Source organism: Meriones unguiculatus, chromosome 5 (assembly GCF_030254825.1).
Source record: "Meriones unguiculatus strain TT.TT164.6M chromosome 5, Bangor_MerUng_6.1, whole genome shotgun sequence".
In the NCBI taxonomy this organism is placed as follows: domain Eukaryota; kingdom Metazoa; phylum Chordata; class Mammalia; order Rodentia; family Muridae; genus Meriones; species Meriones unguiculatus.
In genome coordinates this window covers 93,960,414-93,984,055 of record NC_083353.1, presented here as the reverse complement: position 1 = coordinate 93,984,055, position 23,642 = coordinate 93,960,414, and the positions used below count along the sequence as shown (strand labels likewise).

Sequence of the window (23,642 nt, the reverse complement as noted above, 5' to 3'; positions counted from 1 at the left end):
GGAAGGAGGGAGGGGCTTATGAGGGGGATACAAAATGAATAAAGTGTAATTTAATAAAAGTTAAATAAAAAATTAAAAAAAAAAAAGGCTACACATGCCCAGGCTGCAGAACTGGAAAAGTGAGGGTGAGGCTACCCAAGCTAAGTCCATGGGAATCAAAATGATGTCACCATAAGCCTACATACATGTACCTTCAGAGATTGATGTTTATTTTGTTGTGGTTTTTCTCATGCCTGAAGAGCTACAAGAGCATGGGGGGGGTATTTAAAGTAGAAATGAAGCATCTGACATTAAGAAATGTTCAGAAGTTTGCCGTTGCTGGGGAAAGAAGTGACAGTTTGGGTGTGAAATATCACCCTGAGTTTAATGTGTATAAACACCTGGTTTAAAGCCGGTGTTGTGGTTTTGGAACTTGTGGAGACTTTGAAGAATGAGGTCTATTTGGAAGAGGTGAGAGACTTTGTTTAGAGGTTTACAGAACCACTCCAGTTTCACGTCAGTCTTTCTGCCTCCTAACTGTGGAGTGACATAACCAGCCTGTTCATCCTCCTGCTGCCACAGGCATGAGCTTGCCTTACTGCTATGCCTTCTCTGCCATCATGAAACCTATCACCTGAAGCTGTGAGCCACAGTAGGCATCTCCTTTGACAAGGTGTTTTCTTGTCAGGTGTGTGATCACAGGGATGAGAAAGGACACTACCATGCAGTTACTCCAAATAGCCTTCGAGGGTTAGTTTTAGTATAATCTTTTTGTGAGGATGCCCAATGACATAACTGATTTCCAGTAAGCCCTACCTCCTACAGGGTCCACCATCCCCAAGACTGCTGCACACAGGTGACTAAGACTTTTGTAAAAAAGCCTTCAAAGGATATTCCAATTCTCATTTTAGCCTTATTAGTTTAACCTTATCTTTGCTAGAATACACATTTTTTAAAGGGGATATAGATCAGGAAAAACATGGAATTTATTATCCAATAAAGCCAATTTATAAGATTTGGCATGTATTTCTTATGACTTAATAGTTCCAAGAACCCTAAATTATCACTTCAAGAAGTTAAAAATTAAATTGGCAGTTTTATCTGATTCAGTCATTAAATTATTTCTTTACGTAAGTAAATGTTATATTCATTTGTATTTCTTGTTAAACTCACAAAGCCCAGAGAAATATCAGTGTCCTTCTGGTTTGAAAGAGTTGTAAAATATCTTCCATTATTATGTGATGATTAAACAAGCATTTTTTTCTAGTGATGGGGCATAGCATAAGGGCTCTGTACAAAGAGAAATAGGGAACATTTGAGAATAAGAGTGTCAACCACTTAAGAGTTGGGTATGAAATGGCTTATATGCCATATGTTTTTGATGAGAACCATGATCTTTAAGAGCAAAACACACTTAACTGTATCAATATCTTCATTTAATTTTATAATTGAGACTAATAAGGCCTTTAAGTTTCTTAGAGATGAAATTAGCGGCCTGCAAATTAAACTCAGGTTAGACAAGATCACATTTATTATTCTTCCAGGAGGATTTTCTTAGTAAGTCGACATATAATAAAGGCATTACTTTCAAACCTAAACTATGAAAAATATGTTTATTGTTATCATAGCACATACTTTTTAACTTCTGGCAGTGTTCCCATCTTTTCCTCAACGACATAGAAAAAGACTAACAGTAAAAAGAATACAAAGAAGAGGTCAAAGTAAAAGTCTACTTTAACCCAAGAGTGTAAATACACGCATAGTACATGCTAGCCCTTCACCTATTGAATCCATAGGAGGCTACCTGTTTCAGTAAACCTGTGACCAAAACATAGGGGATTGCTTATACTTCATACAAGTAATTCTCATGTCTCAAGCAACTGCTTCTAGTCTAAGGGGTTAGTATGTGAATGAAAGACGGGCCCCTCTTCTCAGGAGATGGACAGGATAGTGACAGGAGGGTTCTTTGCTCGGGTTGCAAAGTTGACTGTTCAGGTAACCCTGACTTTGTAAATGGAAGGAGCGTGGCTATGATGAAGTCGGAGACCAAAGTGTGGAGTTTCAGATAAGGGATGCAGAGACAGGCAGCATCCAGGAAGATTCAATTCCTGTCTCTTCTTCTCATTCTGGAAGCTGTTCTGTTTAAGCACCTGGGATACCAGGACTAAATAAATTCTCTGAGATATATTCACCCTTTTGTATTATTTGTACCTGAAGGAATCTTGACCAATAAAAGGATGAAAAGTTCATGAAAAAATATTATGAAGGCAAGATTATAACTGAGGGGAAAATAAAATTAAGATCTTTATGGATAAGAAAATGAATAGGTACACTCTATACATATGCCATTGGAAAGAAGGGTTTTTTCTTTTCCCAATAGGAAATAATTTATCAGAGCAATCTACAAGTATGATGTTGAATCTACTTAAAACAAACTTATGTTAGAAGAATAAGTATGTAATATAATTAGCCGACCAATTAAAATAAATAATTGGTCAGGTCTGTCCAATCACACAGAAAATAATTTTCTACTGATACTTTCTAAAAGTATTGTGTTTCATTGTTGTACGTGAGCTGTTAATAATCTGATGTGGAGAAGCAGATAAAGTAATGACTTTCAGGCAAATTTTCATGTGTTTGGACAAGGATGGTGTTCTAAAGAGATTTTAAATGATTGGGAGAGGTGGCTGAGCAGTTAAAAGCACTGGCTGCTCTTCTACAGTTCTTGGGTCTGGGTGCTAGCACCTACACAATAGCCCAAGACTATCTGTAAACTACAATTCCATTGGATCCAATGCTCTGTTCTGGCTTTCTCAGGCACTAGGCATGCACATAGTGTGCTGCTATACATGTAGTCAAAACTAAACCCATACACAAACTAAAAACAGAAGAGCCATTGCACTGCATTAAGTAATAGAAAAAGCACCGTATAGAACCCTAGAGGCCTCTTGAATTGTTTTTCTTCCTTCACCCTGTTTAGAAGGGTTGTATTTGTTATGGCTGAATAGTTGTATCTTCTATACTATTTAAGAGTACAAAACAAAGTGCTAAAATGTAAATTTCTTCATACTCATACTTTATACTATTGCTATATTAATTTTTATTATAATTATAAGCATGTGGGTGGGGAGAAAGGCGAAAAAGAAGACTGTCAGAATTGACCCTTCACTTTCTAGGTCCTTCCCTGTGCGGAAATTTTTTTTTTTTTGGATTTGATTCAACATTTAGGGTTTGGTGCTGTACTAATCAAAGCATGTCAGACTAGCTTCATATACACTAGTGGATGCAATTCTCAGAGCAGCAGATATGGTCTGGGAAAGCCTGAATCTAAACTTGTTACAAGTAGAAGAGAAAAGGTGGAAGGATAATGATCAATAGATGTGCCACTGTTTTCGTTAAGAACACAACAATCTGTCAGACGTTTGGAGGTAGAACTGGGATGAAACATGATCTTAGATTAGAAAATAAGAGGCTTGTGTTGGGCTGCGGCTCCTAGGACAGCTCTGCTGTCAGAAATATCCTTCCCCGGGTAGATTTTTAAAGAGCAGTGTAGGAAATGGATAAATCTGACCAATGTCAACAATGTGTCGCAGCTTTTCATGTGAACTACTATAGTCTTACATGTAAATGTACAAAGCTTTGAAAGTAACTTCTGTCAAGCTGACAGTCTTCTGTGTAATATTTTTATTCTAAGTGATCATTTCACTTGGGTAACATTGTTCACTTCTTGTTAAATGTGGCAGAAAAGAAAATTAGAGACATCTGTATTCTACCATTAAGTCAGAAGTAGCATGAACTTAGATTTACATTATGTTTTGAAGCTACCTGAAGAAATTTCAGGCTGCTTTTGTCATCATGTGGAAACCTTTAAGTGAAGAGGCATTCCAGCATGTACTGCCACTAGCATTACCTGTATTGCATTGTAAGAGGATATAAAATTTAAGTTTATATTTTTATTTGTTCTCTCTCACCCTCTGTGTGTGTGTGTGTGTGTGTGTGTGTGTGTGTGTGTGTGTGTGTTATACACACATGCCTTTCACTGCATAGTGTGGAAGTCAGAGGACAACTTGCAGGAGTCAGCTCCCCTGTAATGTGTTTTTTGAGTATTGAAATTAGGTCATCAGGGCTTGTCCACACATAACTTTACCCACAAGTGATAACACCTTAAGTTTATTCATTTACTCATTATTTAATTTTCTGTAAAATTAATTTTAATCATAGCCATTCCCCTCCCCCACTCCTTCCACATTCCCCCTCCTTATCCACTCAATTTCATGTTCTCTCTCTCTCTCTCTCTCTCTCTCTCTCTCTCTCTCTCTCTCTCTCCCATCTCTGAAGAAAGAATAGGAAACAAAAATAAAAATCTAAGCAGATTGTTATTGTAGAAGATGAAAACATGTTTTGTGGCAGGAAGAAAAGAAAATCACAAGTTTGTGGCTTTCTTGAATCAGATAATTTATTGCTTGTCTTGATGCTTTGGATTCTTAACAATAGGTTTTGTATTAAAATGTATTCTAAAATTCACTCATAAAGCAGGCTTAAAACCAATTTTCACAACTGTATGATTCATAAATAGTAAACTTATGTACTTTAAAGTTACTGTCCTTCTTCATTTTAAATGTCATACTATATTGTTTATGTAAGGAGAGTTACAGAAACATATTCTGCAATATAACTACAAACCAAGTGATTTTATGAGCCCAGTGTTCTAATCCTGAGCTTTTACTCCATTTTCCAAATCACTTCTTTCTCCATATTTGCTGAAATGTTCTTTGTTTATTTTTTTCCCCCAGCAGAAGGTGAAAAATATTAAACCCTGGATGTACCACAGAGAATGGGGAAACTTGGAAACCCTGAGAAATAGGGGCAAAAATAATTCTTACCTGCTTGTGGCATTGGGCTTGATCACGGTGAAGGGAAATGACAGAGCATTTAATGCTCTGAGGAGATTGTCGTGCTTGTCAGAAATCATGAGAGGCTGACTTCCCTAAGAAAATGAACAAAATCAGGCAGTCTACTCAAAAAATAAGTATGAATTAAATAATGAAAATTAATAAAAAATGAAACAATAATTGTGTTAAGCAGAATTATAATTAAATTAAATAATAAACAATTAAATAAATATAAGTAAATACTTTACACTCAATGGGCAGAGCACAGCAGCATTTTGGGATACTCAAATAAAAATTTTATCTTTTAAGTGAAGAAAAGAGACACAATTCAAGAAATGTTCAAGTATCATTCAGTATAAAACACTTTTTAGCTATTTTAGATGCAAACTATATACATCCTAGATATATAATAGCTAAGTTAAAGTATCCTGATATGGTGGTTTAAATGAAGGCCACAATTCACCCCTGCCTAAGCTATCCTATCTATACTTTTTGCCTGAAGACTTTTCTGTTTTCTTTATAGAACCAATGTTTATTCTTATCAATACCCTTGAGTTTGTTCTTTAGCCGTCTGCTCTTTACTTTCTGTCTTTTGTCTATTTCCTCTCTACTCGCAGCTAGATGCTATTACCATGACAGAGGCACAAGCTTCAGATGTGTTTATGTAGGAAGATTTGCTCCTTGGGATCTCTGCCATCTCTGTGAGAAAAAGCTATCCTGAGTAATTGCTGTATCATCAGCCAGATTCTTAGAGTCAACACAAGTAGTGCAGACTGAGCCAAATTCAATAAGGAGCCGTGCGTAGTCAGAACCACACTTGAAGCTTTGCTCTCTAACTAAACACAGCTAGATCAACTCAACCACAAAGATGTGAGTATGTATAAATGATTTTTTAAGGCCATGATGTCTATAAACAATTTTTATAAACTAAAGTTATGGTTATAGTTTAAAAATATAATAGACCTCACTCATCCCTCTGTGATATTCACTCATTCATCAGACAAATTTGTAGTTGAATATAATTAATTTATTTTCAATATACTACTTCTTGTGGTTTAAAAAAATAAATTATGGCCCCAATGGCCCCAAATTTATAATCAAAACAATGAGGATACAAAATTAAAAAAAAAAACCCACATAGTTCTTGCCTTTGGAGGGACTCTTTAAACAAGGTACATCAACTAGTAAATGCCACTGTTGTGGGCAGTTCTCTCTGACTGAAAGTTATTTATTGAGTGTTGGTGAGAGCCAGTTCTCAGCAGTTAAACTCTGTGTAAGTTCATGGGAGTCAAAGTGAAGTGTGAATTTCATCACCCACCTCAAGTTTAAGATATCAAGATACACGGCTGAGAAAGCTGAGTTCTTTTTAAATTTAAATTGAATTAAATTTTTGACACAGACGTTTCCAACATAGCTTTAGATAGAAAAGTTCATGTCAGTTCAACAAGAATGATGCCTGCCCTGGGATTTTACTGAATCCAATGATCAATAAAGCGTAGGTCTGTTCTCTGAGTGACTCTGACAGTACTGGAAGGGATAAACAAGAACAAAATGGAAATATTTGACAGATATGATTGTACAAATCATATATGGACTCAGGAGTTTTGCCAACAATGACAATTAAAAGCATGCAGAGCAACTTGAATTTAAGGCCAAATGGAGTGAGTCCTCCTGAGAAGATCAGATCCCTTTGTGGAAGGAAGCATTCTGACAGGCTTTTAAAAAGACAGCCAGGGCTGGAGAGGTGGCTTCTCAGTAATTAGTACTTGTCATTCTTTCTGAGGGCTGGAGTTGTGTTTGTAGTACCGGCACATGGTTCCTCATAACTGCCCGAACACCAGCTTCCTGTGATCTCAAACCCTCTCTCTGGCCTTTGCAAGCACTCACCTACAAAGATAAAAACCCATCTTGCAAAAACTGAGAAGGACGAAAAAGTTAAAGGTGCTTATAAGGGAAGAACAAGCTGGGATTAAAGGGTGTTAAAATGTTCAACTTCAGGTTGAAATGGATGCGGTACATTTTTGGCATTATTTCTTACCATACTAATGGGAATGACATAATGTAGAAAAGCAATGGCTCTTTGTAAAATTTTAAACTGAGGCAGTTGTATTAAAATGCTAATTCAAGGTGTTTCATGAATGTTAGACAGTAATTAAACGGTCCTCTAATCCTTCCTGCTTAGGTGTCCTTCTGGATGATAGTTTGGAATTTGCCAGGGGAAAAGAAATGGGGATGGGATGGTGTGGGACAGGGCTTCGTTTGCATTGGAAATGCAACATGAAATATTTTTTAGAGGCCTGAAACCTAAGGCCAGCATCAACACTGCTGTTGCTGCATGCAGTGCTGACAAGTGCTCTTTATGGAGATAATAACAATGACCTCAGCCTGCATTAGAATCAACAATTGTTCATCTGGGACTCTGATTGTCAGTTGCATAGGACAGGCTTCAAGAGCAATCCTTAGGGTCAAGGTGTCCTCTCAGGTAGGTTCATGGAAGGTAGGAGGAAATTCCATTGAGGCACTACAGAAAGATACTACCTGCCAATTCCCTTAAACAAAACCTCACAGATAGATTCTCCATGTCCATGAAACACTTCCTAAGGCACTTGTACATCTTGTGTGTGTATTCACTGCATGACAGCAACAGGGTCCTGCCACATGCTTAAAATGTACAATCAGGAGCAATGGCAATGGCTTTTGTAGTTTTGGGTGTCTCTGACCAACACCTTTCTCATTGAAAGCATCTTGTGCTTGGTGCTGTGATTTTCATTTAATAACTCATGTATTCTGGGAGCAGCATCGCTCATCCATGTGAGATACTTCTGTTCAAACTTTTTAAAAAAAATGATATTTTAAATTCTCTTACAATGTGGTAGAGTCTTTTTTTATTTTTATTTTTTAATACTAGTTACAGTTTATTAACTTTGTATCCCAGCTATTACAGTAAGACTCCTTTGTCCACCCTTACTTTTTGTTCACCTAACCCCTATCCCTTCTTTTTCTCATTATCTTTCACCATCCCCCTTAAACCTTCATCTCCCTGTCTTCTCCAGCCTATTTTTTCATACCATATTTGTTGTACCCAATTTTTATTATATTTTAATATGACTTTCAAGAGTATAGATTCTCCTGTAGTTTCTTTTCATCTTCCTCTTGCATATTAATTGCATGTAATCATTTCACTAAAGTATTTTAAAAATACACAATTGAGATGTGCTGGCAAGGCTGTGCTAGTAGCTGGAAAGTGGGATGATGGATTTCAGAAAAATATGACCCCTGTATTATCTATAATGCATCTACCCATGAAATGGGGTGCTCTGCATACCACTCTGGTCCCTCACAACTCCTTTTCATTTTAAGAGTCTCAGATGAGATGTCAGCCCACCCCACCCCTGCATTCCTTAAAGGAGGCTTTGTCCCAGACAGTGGTCATTGCTCTCCAAGCAGACACCTATCTTAGCACCTCCCAAGCTGTTTGTTCCTTGTGACTTTTGTCCTGAGTCTGACAGCTCCTTGGAGTGGACAGAATTTCTACTTCTTTACCATCATCAAAGGCCTGGCTTAACATCAGTGCAGAATGTAGATGGAGGAGCACCCTTCCAAGGGAGTTTTTCCTGCTAGCATTCCCTTTACAGCTCCAACGTTCTCTGCTCTTAATCCAGGCACAACACTGGCTGGGACTCAACTATTATCCTTAACTTATTCCTTCTATTTCCAATGTAGACGCTGGCCCCAGAGACAGAAAAGACCTGGTTCTCACATAGCAACCTGGGCATCCATGCCAAGCATTATCTTGAACCCTTTTCTTTTACTACAGCTGCATTCCAGACATCTTTCTAGGTTGGAACCAGTCTCTCCACAAGGTCATGTGCTCTAGCTTAGCCTAGACACACTGGTATCATTGCTGCCCTTCCCTGATCATCCTAGTCTTCAGATTCCTGCCACCTGCCATCCTCCTCCATGTCTACTTTCTGTACACGGGCAGGTTGGGAGAGGAAAAATGACTATGCAGGTTGAACTTTGGTAGATCTCAGGGCTGTGGTTCCCAGATCCTCTGCTGACCCTTCTGTCTTCATGTGCTCTGTTTTCTCAATCCAGGCTTTAACTTCTGGCATTGGTAGAAGCTTCTATGACCCTCAGCAGTCTCTCTAGAATTCGGAATTCTTAGACTTGTGTCTGTGTGTATTTCTTTAAAATCTCTGAATCCCTGCTGTTCAGCACTGCAGTTGGCCCACAGTATGAGCTCAATCCACATATGCAAGGTGACCTAGTAAGTGAAGGCAGACCCATGTGCTCTCTACCACTACAGCAATCTAACCATCTTTCCCAATACCTCCTGGGGAGAAGGGAGGGGGAAAGTGACTACATTTCTATTACCTCCAAGTCTGGCCCAACCTCTGAGAACCTGACAGTATCGGTGAATGAAGACCAGCATCATCAGCTAGGTATAGCTGTGTAACTAGGTACACCAAAGCACACGTCACAAGAAGGTAGCTTCCTGTATGAGGCTCAAAGTCCTTTGCGCTGCAGCTCTGCCTGGGCTCTGCTGAGCTTTTCCATGCTTGTGAAGTCTGAGCCCAGTGATCTGGTGATGCTGATGCTGACCCAGCAAGCACTCATCCTCCAGAATCATCATTCTGGTGGATGCAGGTGTCTTGACAGACCTTCCTGGACCTCACTGAAACCTGTACTTCCCATATTCAAGGGAAGAAAAGGGAGGAGTTTGCCCTTGACAGGTGCGCTAAATGCTAGGGCCTGAAAAGCAAGTGTCATCATGCAGGGGGAGAAGAATTGTCCCATCTGTATCCACCATCCACTGTTCCAGTCTGGTACCATGACCTTCAGACTCCACCCCTCTTGGTAAACCTTCCTTGTTTACTAGACTTCAGTCCTACAGGACCAGAGGCTTCTAAGCTGGGGTAGCGATTTAGAGCGTGTTGGACCCATTGTTCCATATCCTCTCTCCATTTCTTGATGCCGTCCTACGCTTGCCGGCCTTGCAGCAGTGTCGCGCACCGTTATTCCAGTGGTTCCCCACCTCCTGAGATAAGAGAGCAGCCTGCTACCTCCTGGAGGGTTTACACAGGGCAGACCTGAAGGGTAGGTGAACGGGGCCAGATCTTGGGTCTATATTTTCTAAAAACACCTGCTTTGTATCCAGCTAGAACTGGGTGGAGGACTTGGTTCTCCTGTCAGACATACATCTCATTTGGGTTGGGGTACAGGAGAGTTTAAGCTAGATCCTCGGGGCTCTTTTCCTTTCCCAGGAAAAGGGTTTCAGAGCACCTTTAAACTCCATTCCTCTGTTTCACTCTGTTTTCCTCTTCAAAAATGTTTAGAAATTTTTGAGGCAGGTGTCAGGAAGCCTAGGCTAGCCTTGAACTTACAATGCAGTGGAGACGGCCCCTGAATTTCCAGCTCTCCTGCCTCCACCTCTCAAATGCTGGAATTATGGGTGCCACACACCCCTCTTCACCCCTCTTTTTTGTTGTTGTTTTGTTTTGTTTGCTTCCTAGTACTTACTTCTTGTCAGAATGTCTCACTCAACTGCCAGATACCCATAGTCTGTTTCTAGGGCAGGAATTCTCCATTTCTCACCTGCAGTCCTTCGTTTTGTGTGAGAAGACTCTACCTAGAAAGCAATGCTGAGCTGCAGGGGCCTGGGGCTGTTGGAGGGAGATAGCTTTCCAGAAGGGCCACAATTAGAACAGGTGCTGAACGGCAGAGAGACGGTGGCCCTCTCTAGCACTGGGGTTTGTGTCACACTGGGGCCTGCTGAGAAAAAAAAAATCTGTTTTAAGGTGTTCTGGTAGGTGGGTAGTTTCTTCTTGATACAGTACACAGAATTCTTGTCACACTCACAGGCCTTCAGTCCACAGTGGCAGTTGCCATTCTGTTGACACAGGCCACAGTCCGGTTGACAGTGCTGAACTAGGCTGGCAGCTATGCTCCTCAAGCTTGTGGTGGCAGTAGTCATGAGCCCAGCAGTGCTTGTCTGTGGCATTGACAGGGATCCCTCTGCCTCCAAGCCCACAGGAGAAGAAGGCACTGTGCCCTGTGATGTTTTGTCCATCCTCTGCAACTGCCAGAAACTGGTGAGGGTGGAGATTGTCCAGGATTCTGCCTTTATATCCCAACTCAGCTCCAATTTAATGGGTGAGTTAGTGGACCATAGATTCTGAGCAGGGTGGAGGCAAAACAGACAGGCTGTGGGACTACAAGTCTCAAAGTCTTCCCAGAACAGACAGAGTCAGGTCAGGTCAGAAAGAGAAGAGAAGATGGTGGAGGTCCAGGCCAAGGGCTCTGGCCTCCATGGAACAGGGCCACACCAAGGTCCTGCACTGGAATCCCATGGAATACAGGCTGTAGCACTCCACCCTCTGTGTTCAAGTTTATTCCCTCTTGTAGTTTCTTAATGTATACTTTGCTTTGCTTAACCATTACCCTGCCCTTTCATTTTGCCATTCCCATATCTTCACTACTTACTTGAACCTTTTGGCCTCTAGTAGGCCCCTCCTCTACTTTTTGCTCACCAATTTTCAACCATCCCTTTTATCTAAATGATGTTTATAGCAGTCTTGGGAATAGTCCACAGTGTTACCTCCAGTACTATGTATACTAAGGAAAGCAAATCTGGAAGAGTTTAATGATCAAGAATCTGGCCATAAAGAGTGGTTCCTCATTGCTATGATCTACTATGAGCTAATGCCATAGACATGTAACAAGATGTCAAAGACCGTCCAGGGTGGTTCTGTACCTTTTAACATGTGTGCTGGTGATGCTGATCCTATCTGTTCTCACACCAGCATTTCAGGAGCAAAGATCTAAACAAATGAAGGAACGTCAAATCTATTTGTCTAATTTTCCTCTTCTCATTGTAAACTGACATGGGATTGAGTTCAAGGATCCTTCTGAGTCAAGTATTTATTACTGCATCGTATTTTTTTTTCTTTTTGTGAGAATCTACAAATTAACAGAATTATATGTTTTCAAAACTGGTCTTTGCATAATCCAGTGAGGGAGGCAAATATACATCATTTTGAGACTCTTATTTTACCACTGCACCCTTGTGGAAGGCTTAAAGAGCTTAATCAAAACAGGAGGCCCCAGGGGTTGGAAGCACTAGATTATTATCTGTACTTTGGTATGATCAATATATCATTGAACTTACATGATGAAGCATTTCAGAGAGGCCAGAACCAGTGATGCTCTAGAAAGTTAAGCCTTCCCACAACAGAGGTCAAGTCTCCACTGTGTCAACCACTTGGGGAATTAGACTTCGTTTCATAATGGGGTTTTGACTAACGCCTGATATAGAAAGGTTTGCTCAAAATCTTAAGTGAGCAACTGCCATCTCAAGAAGGAATTGTCTTAGGCTTACAATTGCTGCGATCAATCACCATGACCAAAAGCGACTTTGGGAGAGAAGGGTCTATTTCTCTCACAGTTCCAGGTAATAGTTCATTATTAAAAGCAGTGAGGACAGGAACTCATGTAGGACAGGAGCCTGGAGGCAGGCACTGTTGCAGCAGATATGGTGGGGTGCAGCTTACGGACTTGCTCCCCATGGACTGCACAGTCTTCTTTCAGCCCAGTGATGCAACAGCCCACACTGTTCCCTAGACCCAGAGATCACAAATGAAGAAAATGCCTTACAGCTCTTGTGAAGGAGTTTCGTCTGTTTGGATACCTTCTCTCTGATGACTCTAGCCTGTGACAAGTTGGCATAAAACTAGGAAGCACAGGAACTAGGCATTCTCACATTGGAATCAAAATCTATGGCTGTCACTCATGCCCAGAATCTTCCCCACCACATCCTGTGCTATCTCAAATCAGGAATGATTTCTAGACAGATTTGTTTGCTTATTGTTTATCATTCTCCCTCCCCCAATGTATATAAGCAAAGGGAAAAAAATGTGTATGCTATAACTTCTGACAGAAGCAGGTTTGGGGCATTAGAAAATTTCCTATGGATATCCCAATTCATGTAATTCAGGGACAGTTGACCCCATGACTTATTTGAGGCAGGGAACCCTGACAAGAGACTGTTGTTAGTCACAGCATCATCTATCTTTGCCAAGAAAGAATGGTTCAATTATAGCAAGGATCTAGAGTAGAGTGATGAATCTTTGGATATCTTTCGTTCAGACCTATGCTGTAACTGCTGAGGGACAGTCTCTGTCAGAGAGAATTGAGGCTTAGAGAATGTAAGTCTGCCAGAGCTAGGAATGACCATCGGAAAGAAGGTAACTGACACTGAATTCAATACAAAGAAAAAGAGAGGTTTAAAGTACCTATGGAAGAATTGAGGATCTGGATCTAGAGTGTTTGAAACGAATGTCAACTCTGGGCTTTACATTTCTAGGACAAATAAGGTTTTCTTTGTATTTGTGTATCTATTATTTGATACCAAAGGCTGGGTAACCTTGAGTGCTAATGAGAGGAACCAGAGTGTAGAGTTGGATTTGTATCTAATTTAGAATGTTGCTGCGAGATTTCTGAACTGAAGATGTGGAATGGAGTATGAGAGAGGTGACAGGCTGTGAAATGAATTTGCTATAAGTCAATTGCAGTTTACTTAAAAAATAATAAAAAGGAAGACAAAGTGACATATGAGTTGATAATAAGGAAGTTAAATGGGTAAATAAAAGAATTTTCTCTGGACATAAATTGGGTATTGATTAAAATACATAGATGTCTTTTGAGTCATTTTTTTAAATAGCTTGGCTATTCAGAGAAGTGAAGAATGTGCAGGAGAGAACTCCTCCACATAACTGGAGGTGCATAGTTTGTAGCACACATCCATGAAATAATTTTTAATTGCATGGTTTTCTGAATAGGGAACTGATCCCATTTAACACTGATTCAGAAAGACAGCAGTGCTTTCCAAATATCTAATCTACCAAACATTGCAACAGATGCAGGAGGTTGGAGGCTTTCACCATTCTATTTAGCAAGTAGTAAAGGGAGAAATAAGGAAAGAGAGATACATTCTTCCTCCTCTCCCGGTTTTAATATCCGGACCACATGCCTACCCACTGAAGCTCATGTGCATCTTCACAAATATTTCATTCTTAAACCTAAGGTATCCTAACCTAGTGGTCTTCCGGTTTCTCATGAGTGACCAACCACTTCCAAAAATCATCCAGTATGTCCCCACGGTTTTCATCCGTAAACAGATGTGCAGTTAGGTCACGTCTGTGTCTCACAGCCGACTGTGGCATTTTAACACAGTTTTCCAGTATAAAGAAAAAAACCCATAATCTATTAAAAAAAGGTATTTAAAATATATTTATATTTAAATTGCACTTAACTGAAGGCAAGAGATAAATGGTACATGACTTAAAATAGAAACATCTCTAGGTAAAAAAAAAAAAACCCACAAAACAAAACAAACAAACAAACAAAAACACTCGCTTTCTACCCCTTAGCCTTTACTATAAAGACACATTAATTTGCTTTCAGAAATGGGTTTTGTTTTTGCATTGATGGGTCTCAGTCACTGATGAGAGCTCCTATGACTATTCATTACCTGTTATAGCTAAACCTCTGGTGAGGTGTGAATATTTATGAAGAGTGTTCCTTTTTTGATTGGTTCTGATCCTCGTAGCCTTATTAAGAGTAAGGTTTATGGGAGATTTGCACACTTCGTAAGAAGGGCAGCATACCAAATATGGGGTAGCATTGAAGTGTTTTCAACAAAAGCAGCACCTGGGAGTATTAAAAATTGGAAAAGCCTGTATAGCCCCTAGGCTGCATTCTTGTAACGTATGGCAGTTTTGAGATTCTGCCATTCCTTGCTCAAATTTAATGATTGAAATTTTAATGCAAGAACCCTAGTTTTTAAAATAAAGAGTTGAGAGGAAAGTAGACCGACATTGAGAAAGAGGCAGATTTATATTCTCAAAGGGTCTATCTCCAAGTATCAAAGTATGTCTAAGAAACTGATCACTTCCAAAATATGTGGTTATAAAATTATTCTTCAAGAAATATACACTAAAATAAATTATGATGCTAATTAAGAGTAAGTAATTCAGAAAATATTGAATATTTATGCAGCTATACAGCAATTGCCTGCAACATATTAGATAAACAATGTATGTGCGTGCGGTTTTAGACAGTATCTGCTACATAATCTATATGTAGCTACCAACAGAAAAATGTACAGCATTAGTCAAAGAAAGAACACAGGAAAATGCAAATGTAACTATATACTCAGTTGTCATACATGTGCCTACTTCATATAAATAACAGATTGATCTTTACTGAATAAAATTTAGATAAAATACCTAAAAGATGCATGAAAACAACTTTAAAACAAAATCAAAGTAACTATTAGCTTGCATGTCTTTAGCCATCACCCAAACTTTAAATTTGAGACTGGGATTATTTAGTGGCATTGCCCAAGTGCTTCACAGCAGTAGAACCTGCCTAGTTCTACAGAGGTGAGTTCATAAAAGCCCTAAGCTTGTTTTAAAGCTACACTGCCACTGCCGTGAGATTCTTTCTATGGCTTTGAACTTGTATATTATCAGTGAAATCCAGCTGGTTCATGAGTGTGCACTTCAGTGGCAATTACATGTCACATAACCCAGTTATTGTGTCTGGCATTCCACCCAAGTCATTTTCCCAAGGCCCCCGGGCAGAGATTATTTATTTAGTTATTTGCTTACTTACTTTGCATCGGTGCTACATGTGAGAATGTGACTAATGCTGGCCGGATAAACCTGACAAATCTCTCAGAGAAGCCATGCTTTCCACTGGACGTGGAATTGTGCTTCACTTGGAGAAAGAAAAGAATGCTACTCCAAGAAATGCTAAATGACTTGGGAGCCTTAATTTTTTATCTTTTCTTGTTTTCATTATCACCGCTGATTTAAAAATTAAGACAGAAGGACATTGACAGATCCAGCCACACATAATTCTTTTCCATTGCTTGCTTTTAAGTAAACCAAAGGGAGAACAGAAGAAAGAAAGATTTTTTTTGGGTGTGATGTGTTCATACATGACTATATAACAATATCTAGCTTGCTCAGTCTACCCTTCCCATCACTGATCATCAGAAAAAAAAGTTACACACACATAAAAAGTTTAAAAAAATCAGTTGCTCAGTATGCATTGGCTCTGCATGTCATAAAAATTCATTTGAAAATGTATGCCAAACAATAATTATTTTTAATTATTCTATAGTCAGTCATTAGTTATGTATGCAGTATGTTGGCTTTCAATAGAGAGGTGAACTAATTTAAGAATTACCTAAATCCTCATTTTTCTTATGTTGTGTATATTTTTATGCTTCAGGATCCTGAGATATTAAGCTTTGAAATAGCCTCCAAATAAATTTGCCTAGAGGTCATAGAGGGAAGATACTAATAATGAATAATTGCTATTTTGCAGAACTATCAATCTTCCAGAAAACTTATGTTTACATATCTTTGGAACAGCTTTTAGGTTCACATACACATATATCTCATACTTCATTAATTGGAGTCATTCCTATGGTTCCTCCTATAGGCATCAGTTTTGTTGGCTTGAAGCCAGACTACTTTATCAGCACTTTATTACTAGGTTGTTGGTTCCTAAGCAAGCCATACTCATACATGGTTCCCTGGTGATGCAGATGGTTTGCATAATAGTTTGACAATTCCTGAGTGAGTAGAGTCCCTCAGCCTCATATTAAAAAATAGCTTGCAGTGTACGGCTATTTTATGATTACTGAAGAAGTTTATGTCAACTATATCCAGGATCCATCAATCCATCACTTAAGAAAGAAAGAAAGAAAGAAAGAAAGAAAGAAAGAAAGAAAGAAAGAAAGAAAGAAAGAAAGGAAGGAAGGAAGGAAGGAAGGAAGGAAGGAAGGAAGGAAGGAAGGGAGGAAGAGGAAGAGGAAGAGGAAGAGGAAGAGGAAGAGGAAGAAGAAGAAGAAGAAGAAGAAGAAGAAGAAGAAGAAGAAGAAGAAGAAGAAGAAGAAGAAGAAGAAGAAAGAGAGCAATTTCTGGGCTGGAGAGGTGCCACAATGGCTAAAATCAGTTGTTTCTCAAGCACAAGGACCTGAGTTAGAATTCTCAGCTCTCATACAAAAACTTGGTATGACCACACATGCCTACAAAACTGGTGGTGGTGGTGGTGGTGGTGGTGGTGGTAGTGGTGTGTGTACAGAGAAGGGAGGGTCTGCCTCTGCTGGTGTAGCTTCAGGTTCAGTGAGAGACCCTGTCACAAAAAAATAAGTTGGGGAGTGATAAGACAGGTTATCTGATGTCCTGCTCTGGCTTGTTCATGAGAGCATACTCACACAGTACTCACAAGTGTGAGCATATACATATCACACTGAGTAATGGGTGGGGAAGAGAGGGAGGGAGGAAGGAGGTGGGAGGCAGTTAATTCAGTTTTTAATTCTCTGCTTTAAATAATTTGATTGTACCTATTCTGTCCTGAAATACCAGACTGAAGTGACCCACCATACATATTTGCAGATCACGACGAGAGTAAACAAAAGCTTGGAGCAGCACGTGGTGAAATCTAACTGCTGAAAGGATAATGATCCAAATGAATGTTTCATCACAGTAGGTATTTTGAAATTTCTCATCTTAATGAGAGTGTCAAGGCACGAAAAAAGAATAACAGGAGGCTAAATATTTATTTTAGTGTAGTCAGTGAAAGTGGCTATTAATTTAGTACCACTCATCAGTTCAACTAGATGGGTAAATGAGAATGAAGAGGGAACACGGTTTTACTTACTAAAATTGAGGCTCATCGCTGGATTAACTAGGAAGTGCTGTGTTCATTTGTCCTGGCTGTAGTAACCACTTATCATAAGCCAGGCTGCTTAAAAGTACAGTAAATCATCCACACAGCTAAGAAGCCCAAATGTCCAGAATGAAGGTATCAGCAGGGTTGACTGCTCAGGGCCAGAAACCATTCCACGATTTTCTCCTAAGTTCTGGCATATTCTAAAAACCCTCTCAGGATCTGAGGTTGCCACTGCCCAGTGCCAACCATAGCCTCCATGAAGCCTCCATGGTCACATGTCTCCTGTGGTCTGTCTATCTCTGCATTGCACACTGTTTCTCTCTTTACATCTCTGTTTAAATGTCTTGTATTTTATGAGAATGACAGTAATTAGACTTGTATCTACTGTATTCTAGTATGATCGATTACAACTTGGAAAGACCTTGTTTGCAAATAGTCACATTCAAAGGCATGTGAGGCTACGATTTTGGCGTATCTTTTTAGAAACAGTTTAGTCATACCACAAATGCTTTTCTTGTGTAAGTACATATGGACCATGTAGAATCAAAACCATGCCTGAGTATGGCCCTGAGATGCTGAAGTCAACAGTGTGGGTTGAAGCCATGGAATCTATAAAAGAGTTTCCTTGTCCCCTGGTGATTTGAATGTGTACTAAAATCTCAGGGCTGCTGAAGATTCTAGGTAGCTGTTTCTCAAAAAGATACTTTAAAATATAAAATGTCTGTTCCAATGAGAAAAAAAAATTCTCCTTTCATCATTTTGACCAAAATAAAAAGGGAAATGTCAAAGCCAGTGATCTAAATGTATTGCATATATCCAAAGAGAATTTTTGAAATCCAGACAAGTCTTGCATGTCCTTTGAATGAGACTGTGAGAACCACTAATATCACAGCTCTGACCAACTTCAGAAGGAAATAAATGCTCATTTTACTTTGGTAAGTTCAAGTTAGGTGCACAGAGTTTCTGCCCTCATAGGTTATTTGTAAATAGTGGACACGGATCTTGTTTGTGTCTAACAGGTGTCCAAAATGAGACATTTTTATGGCTGTCTGGAGCAGAGAAAGCCTTGAGTTGCTCTTGACATGAGCACAGCCATGTCAAGAACCTCAAGACCTCAGACTCAGCAGAGTAGCAAAACCTTCCCTGGCTGAGGGTCAGAGGAATGGCAAAGTCTTCCTTGTTCCTACGGGAAATGTTGACAGCATATGTAGAAACTATCAGTCACAGCTTCCTCCTCCCTGATGACTTTAACCTGAGATTTCCTCTGTACAGAGAGCCCTATCTAGATTCTCTAAGCCTGTCTTCTTGTTCAGCTGTATGTCATAAACCCACCTCCTCAACTCAGATGTAAAAAATAAATGCCGAGGTTCCAGGCTGCAGTCAGTGCTCTCCATGGGACATAAAACAAACCACCTGATCCCAGCTTTTTCTGTTAGTGCCTCTGTGCATTCTTTCTTCATTCTCTTGTGGCCCTAGTTAGGTCAATCCCTGAAGCCTTACAGAGGCTTTCACACAGCTATTGCAGAATTTACTCCTTCCAATGTTTTATAACCCTGGCTACTTATATTAAGGGTGTCTTAACTTATTACAGAAAAACCATTTCTGTAAATTGGCCAAATTAGAAGGCATTCCTTTGGGTCTTTTTCAGAATAAAAATTCACATTTGCTATAGATCCCTACTAATGTCAAAGATGTTATACTTCATGATTCTGGGACCGTGAAGAGATAAACCAACTCAACAGAAGCTCATTCTCTTTATTGTTTGGAATTCTCTGCTTCGATTTTCTATTTTAACTTTAGTTTGATTGGGTCACTGCTGAGGATTGAATATCTATGTCCTAAACATATATATTGAACTCCTGCCCATTAATATAATAATGTTACAAAGTGGGGCCTGAGTTGAACAAAAGGTCATGGGGTTTCCTATAATGCCCACTAAATAATGCTCACTAAAAGCTTAGTCACCAACTTGATGACATTGGGAAGTGGTAGTATATTTAAGATCTGAGGCCTCCTGAAGGTTTTGGGTCATTGTGGACATGACCTTGAATGGGATTAGGTGGCCTTTGCTCACTCTGTAACTCTCTTCTGTGTGTTGCCCATAAACTGAGCTACTGGCCTCAACCATATGCTACACCAGGTTGGAAAGCTGTAGAGTCACTTAGTCATTCAGAGACCCAGACTCTGTGAAATAAAATAAATCTTTCTCTGTATAAGTTGATTGTCACAGTCATTTGTTATAGTCCTGGGATGCTGGTGCACACAGGGGGGTATCCTCAAGAATTAGTGCCCCTTGAAGAGGGAACCAAGAGGTTACTCTGTGAATTTCTGTTTCTTGACCCACAAAGATATAATTGGAAAACAATAATCTATAGAAACAAAACTCTGATATTCACATCCGTCTTCCTTCCTCCTCCCACATGCTCTATCCACCATCAAGCTATGCCATACCCAGCCACATGATTTTCATTCTATATACTTTTAAAAGGTATTTTTAAAGCTAATATTAGCTGGTCTTATATAAATATCCAATGGTTCATTTTTCTTTCTTGATCAAAATACCGTGAGAAGAACTTTCTTTTAACTTTAATTTTAGAATATAAAAAAGTGCTTTGTCGCAACAAATTAACTAAGATATATTTAGCTGCATAAATCTTTAAATCTATACATAGAAGAGAAGCCTAGTCTAAAGAGCTATGCATTTCCTATGATCAAAGAATTGCAATTACGATAATTAACAATGTGAGTAGATTAAGACAAAACATGGAAGGAATATTTTTTCAACATACCAATTTTTTTTAAAAGCCTGTATATATAATGGGTAATGGTTGTCATTCTTGGAGTGGACATTCTAGGTAAATGGATAAAGTGTGTACTTATTGAATCCCACAACCACATCATTTTCTTTATATTTTATATCCATTTACCACTCTTTCTCAACCTCTAGTCCTTACATTCTTTCTTATCTCTCTTCTGTGATGTTTTTTGAGCCTTTCAAGTGGAAAGATATCTCTCTCTATATATATATAGATATAGATATAGATAGATATATCTTATATCTATCTATCTATATACATACATACATACAAACATACAGATAGATAGATAGATAGATAGATAGATAGATAGATAGATATCGGTATAGGTAGGGCTAAATGTTCAATAGTTATTTACTCTCAGTTCTTTGACCAGGGTTGGCTTAATCACCACTCACTACAGAAACCAGCTTCTCTGACCAAGGCTGAGAACAGGGCTAATCAGTGGATCCTGACATAAATATTTTAAAAACACATCTGTTTAAGATGGATGAAAAAATTTCCTTAAACTTGGGGTGATATACACACTAATGAGAGATCCTAGCATCAAGGCTAGGACTACAGCTTGTAACATCTTGGAAGAGTGAGTTTCTAAATAAATGAGTTCACTTTTGTATCTTAGCATATTCATCGTCAGAAAGCTCAGCAGAGTACTTACTGCCTGTAGTGGCTGTGAGGATTGTCAACCGCCCTCAGTAAGCAGTTTGTACAGCACCAGACATATTGGAAGCTTGCTCTACCACTGAACAAACATTTACTGTGAACCCATTATGTGTATGCACAGTTTGCTTGGAACTCTGCATCGAGTAGTAAACAGAGCAAAACCCTGCCTCTGGAAAGCCTGCAGTCTAGCAAAGAAAACTGGTAATAAAGGAGAGCAACAGAACCAGAAAATTTGAACACAGGGGTCTTTGCAGAGACTCATACTCCAACCAAGTACCAGGCATGGAGATAACCTAGAACCCCTGCACTGTTGTAGCCCATGGCAGTTTAGTGTCCAAGTGGGTTACATAGTAATGGGAAGAGGGACTGCCTCTGACATAACCTGATTGGCCTGCTCTTTGATCACCTCCCCCTGAGGGGAGAGCAGCCTTACCAGGCCACAGAAGATGGCGATGCAGCCACTCCTGATGTGATCTGATAGACTAAGATCAGAAGGAAGGAGAGGAGGACCTCCCCTATCAGTGGACTTGGGGAGGGGCATGCGTAAAGAAGGGGGAGGGGGGTGGGAACGGGAGGGGAGGAGGGAGGGGTTTATGGAGGGATACAAAGTGAATAAAGTGTAATTAATAAAATAGAATTGAAATTTAAAAAAAGATTAAAATCAAAACAGAAGACATATGAACAAAGAACAATTAAGTCCTGTTACATAGTGATCTATAGGATGGGATCAAGAGAACCACAAAGATGCAAAACTTCAACAGCTTCACATTAAACAAAATGAGTCGGTATCTTGAGTTTTCAATTTTTACATAATTGTCCAAAACTAAGTTCCAGGAATAGGGCCTGGTGGACTATGTTATCTCAACTTTTTCAGAATCTTCTCTTTTTTTACAGGAAATACAAAGGACTTGCTCCAACAAAGATAATTAATGGTCACACAGACATTCAAGGCAAAGTGTCATTCTTCAAACAACCTAATTTCCTTACTCTACTTGGATGTTGAAAAGTCATTATAACTCACCGTCTGATTTGAACAAACAGACAAACAAATAAGCAAACACACCCACTCCCTCAGAGGCAGTCAACCCAGCAGTGTAGGCAGGATGAAAATCCCCTAACTTAGCATCCAAACAGAAGCTAGAACATTGAAAGCAACAGAGTGAGTCTCCTAGGCCTTTTCTTTGCAGCCCAGGACAAACTCCACGTCACCTTCAAAGGAACAGATGTGTCTGTAGGTAGCTGGCTGTGTTCCAGTTTGTCCTCTTGCCTAAGAATTCCCGTCTGTGGATTTGTAGATATTTTTCTTCATTTCCTTTTGTTACACAGTAAACAAGGAAACAAACAAGTATATATGTGCTATCAGTGGCATGAAATAGTTTCTATCTTTCCACACAGATGGCACATATTAACAAAGGAAAGATGATCTCACAGCTAAAGAGCTTTGGTATAAAAGGTACCATAGGAAAAGGAAGTTATTATTCTTAGCTATAATGCCCTAAAAAGAGGATACACCATCTAAATGGCTGCTGAAACGTAACTGCAGAATTGCTTATAATGCTACCATCAGTTGAGGCCAAATTCAATAAAAACTCCATCCGGCATTCACACTGAGAAGATCCACATGTGCCTTTAATTCTTTTCTTTTTTTAATTTCCTGGGCTTCCGGCCCAGAAATTGAATGGAAATTTTATTTAAACCTGCTCTTGTGTATCAACTTTTGGTAAATATCAGGTTCTCGGTTGACTCACATTATGCTTTACATCCCAAGCAAAGGAAGGCTTTGAAATGAGGAGTATGTCTCTGTATGCATGCTTTTCTATACCTTTTACCCAAGCTGTCTGGGAATTGGGGTTCATGCTTAATATTTGTTGTGGCTCTGGCAAATTTTAGGGTGCTCCCCACTCCTTCTGCTGCAACCTTAATATTCAAAAGTCCATCAAACTCCTTGCCAGTATTAATTAATTTTCATCAACACAGGATATGTCAAATGAGATGGGAAGTTACTAATTATGTGGAGAGGACCAGGCAGGGTTAGGGTGTAGGTTTCTCTTAGTCTCATTTAAAGGATCTTCTCTGCAGTGTTTCTCACTGTTGTTTTAATGCCTCGGGCCAGCCCCCTCCTTGCTGCCAAACATCCTTTCTATTCCCATCAGATGGGACATATAAGCGTGTTAGAAGCAAAATAGATTGCGAAGATGCATTAAAAGGAGAGGCATGTCTGTGATGGATGTGGGCATGACGGTAATTGAACCTGCTAGGTGCAAGGCATGAGCATAATTTGCATGTAAAGTTTTTCTCTGATCCTTCCAGAACACACCAGTTCTGCCCAATAAAACATTTTGTCACACTCAGGGGGTTTGCCAACATGTTCTCAGATTGCAAGCAAAGAGATTATTTACAGTAACCTATAACAACTGCTCCGACCGTAAACCTTCCTTCCTTACCTGATCTAATTTTCTTCCTTTGCTAAGTAGAGAGACCCTAAGGAGTCCAAATATACTGCAATTTAATTCTGATGGGAAAAAACACATTACTTTTATTT

At 39.3% G+C, this 23,642-nt stretch overlaps 1 protein-coding gene across 1 annotated transcript in view; it reads right to left on the bottom strand.

The window, feature by feature from the left end:
* Positions 1 to 23,642, bottom strand: part of LOC132654157 (uncharacterized) — a 33,532-nt gene that overhangs the window by 4,447 nt on the left and 5,443 nt on the right. The window contains exon 7 of the mRNA XM_060383410.1: positions 4,863 to 4,966. Coding sequence (XP_060239393.1) covers positions 4,863 to 4,966 — 104 coding nt within the window. The remainder of the gene's footprint in view (positions 1 to 4,862; positions 4,967 to 23,642) is intronic.